We start from the raw sequence: 2,500 nt of genomic DNA on the forward strand, positions 1-2,500 counted from the left end.
GTTCAGTTGGACTCAGAACTTTGTTGAAAAACAGCTCAGTTAAGTTTACCGGTATAAACCATGTGGGAAATGTCGCCATGTGGGTTTCTCAGCACCAAGTAATATTCTAGGGAACGCCATGAAGGGTAAATAACATGGGTAATTCTAAGGTTAACAGTTACCATGGGTATTGGTCTGTGTGATTTGTGACGTTAGTTCTTCTGACTTTCCACTCTCTGCGAGAAGTCCTGATACATCTGTTTCAAAATGCTGTAGTTATCCCTTTGATGAAATTTGGCGTACAGTTCTGAAACTCTAGGGTTTCAGCTCGTAAGTAAACCATTTTATTGTGCCTTTTTGCTCAGGTAGAACAAACCGGAACCAAAACCGAACAAGAACTGGACAGGTTGCCAGCGTATTCACAAAAGCTTTCCACCTTTCACCCAGCCTTTTGGGCCATGTCACTCATCATTACTAAGTAGGTAATGAAAGAAAAGCCATGACTCTGTGACCTCCTGTGTATTTCTATGTCAGAACATGAACAAGGTCTACAGTTGATGTGTTTGTTTGTTTTTTTCAACCGTAGTCTGACGTCATATCTGTTATAGAAGAAGAGAAAAGAATGGAATCGTCACTTCCGTCTTTGTGTGACGCGGTATCGTCAACAACAAGAAATAAATCCGTCCCTTTCCATGGCCACGCTGTGACGATGGCCTTCAAAACTGACTGCTCCGCCGCCGTTCGCTCGAAACGTTACAGTCAGCGCCGCTACCACCATCGGCACTACAAGCCGCCCAACGTCGTCGGCGGAGCTCCCCGACTCCCCGATTACGGTTCGTGCCCCCGAACAGAAAACGTTCCGCACAAGAAAGCATCACTCATGGCTTCGAGGCTGCAGCCAGGCAGGGGCAAGGGTGTGGTGGTGGTGGTGGTGGTGTCCCCTGCTGTGGCGGTGATGATGACGTTGTTGCTGGTGACGTGTTGTTGCCCGGACCCTGCTCTAGCCTGCTACAAATTCCCGGCAGGTAAGCGGAACCCTTGCGAGGGCAAGCAGTGTAACTACGGGGCCACGTGCCAGCCGAGTCTGGACGGCAGCGAGGCGAGGTGCCAGTGCCCCACCAAGTGCTACCGCTACGGCGACAACCTGGGCAGCAAGCCCGTCTGCGGCAGCGACGGCAACGACTACGACAACCTGTGCGAGATGAAGAAGGCCGCCTGCCACAAGCTGGTGGATATACGGGTCAAGTACTACGGCAAATGTGGTAGGTGGTCTGTTTGGGGTGGGGTGGGGGTGGGGTGGGGGTTGGGGTGTGGCTTCATACTTGGTTTTTCAGCACTAACCCCTAGAAGGGTCACCACTTCTCCTGGTGACTCCATGGTCTGGATCTGTTTCTCTCTCTCTGTCTCTCTGGTGATAGATGAACTCACATAGGATCCGGTCACCTGCCCCCCTCCCTCACTTCACCTCCTCCCCCCCCCACCACCACCACCTGCACACACACACACACAGACACACACACACACACACACACACACACACACCTGACCTGTGTGTTTCACTAGTTCCAAAGTAGTCACACACACACACACACACACACACACACACACACACACACACACACACACACACACACACACACACCTACATGTGTAGCACATACATTATTTTCCGAGAGAGACCACTTGACCTCAAAACGTAGTTGATGTGGATTCATTAACTTGAAAATTAAATAACTATTCCTCTATCCCATTAACACTTAGTTGATGTGGATTCAGTAACTTGTAAACCAGATCACTATCCCCCCATATCATTAAAAAAAAACTTAGTTGATGTGAATTCATTAACTTGTAAATCAAATCACTATTCCTCCTCGCCCATCCCCTCTTTCACTCACTTTCAACATACATGAATATACGCTCTCGCGAGCGCACCCATGCCTAACCGTGCAGAATTAGATTTCAATGCAGTTCTTTGTCGAAGTAAAAAAAAACATGAATTTGTCAAGAACACACCAGCCAACAATTCAGAGTGATGTTCACGGGTGAGGAGTGCGGGGTTGTTCATTCTGTCTGAAAGTGCCAGCAAAGTTTTTGTTTTGTTTAAATTACTTACACATGTTGTACACAATTCAGTGACTGAAGATCAGAAAAAGCTTGTTGAAAAAAGAAATGAGCCAGGCTTTAACCTTTCTTTGTAAATTTAAAAAACGTTATTATTTCAATAACAGCATTTGACGAATATCTCATTTACACTCACATGATTACATGCATGTACGCAATCTGTCCGTACTTTATGGTTTATTTATTTGATGTCATGTAGAGGTATTCCCTTTAGGCTAGTTGATGCGTATATTCCCATAATCATATACACAAAATCCCACGGTATTCACATAGCATATACCCATATCACTCCCCGCCTGTCCCTCACCATTCCATTTCCACGCCCCATACTCTTTCTCTGCCCGTTTCCACATGTGTGTTTTTCTGTTGTTTGTTGTTGACTTTCAATTTCCTCTAACTG

General features: G+C 46.6%; 1 protein-coding gene across 4 annotated transcripts in view; it reads left to right on the forward strand.

The window, feature by feature from the left end:
- LOC143287473 (agrin-like) overlaps nt 1-2,500 on the forward strand; it is a 776,455-nt gene that overhangs the window by 605,655 nt on the left and 168,300 nt on the right. For all 4 annotated transcript variants that reach the window (XM_076595485.1, XM_076595484.1, XM_076595486.1 and 1 more), the window contains one exon: nt 1,005-1,241. In XM_076595485.1, coding sequence (XP_076451600.1) covers nt 1,005-1,241 — 237 coding nt within the window. The remainder of the gene's footprint in view (nt 1-1,004; nt 1,242-2,500) is intronic.

Source organism: Babylonia areolata, chromosome 11 (genome assembly GCF_041734735.1).
Source record: "Babylonia areolata isolate BAREFJ2019XMU chromosome 11, ASM4173473v1, whole genome shotgun sequence".
NCBI classification, from domain to species: Eukaryota; Metazoa; Mollusca; class Gastropoda; order Neogastropoda; family Buccinidae; genus Babylonia; species Babylonia areolata.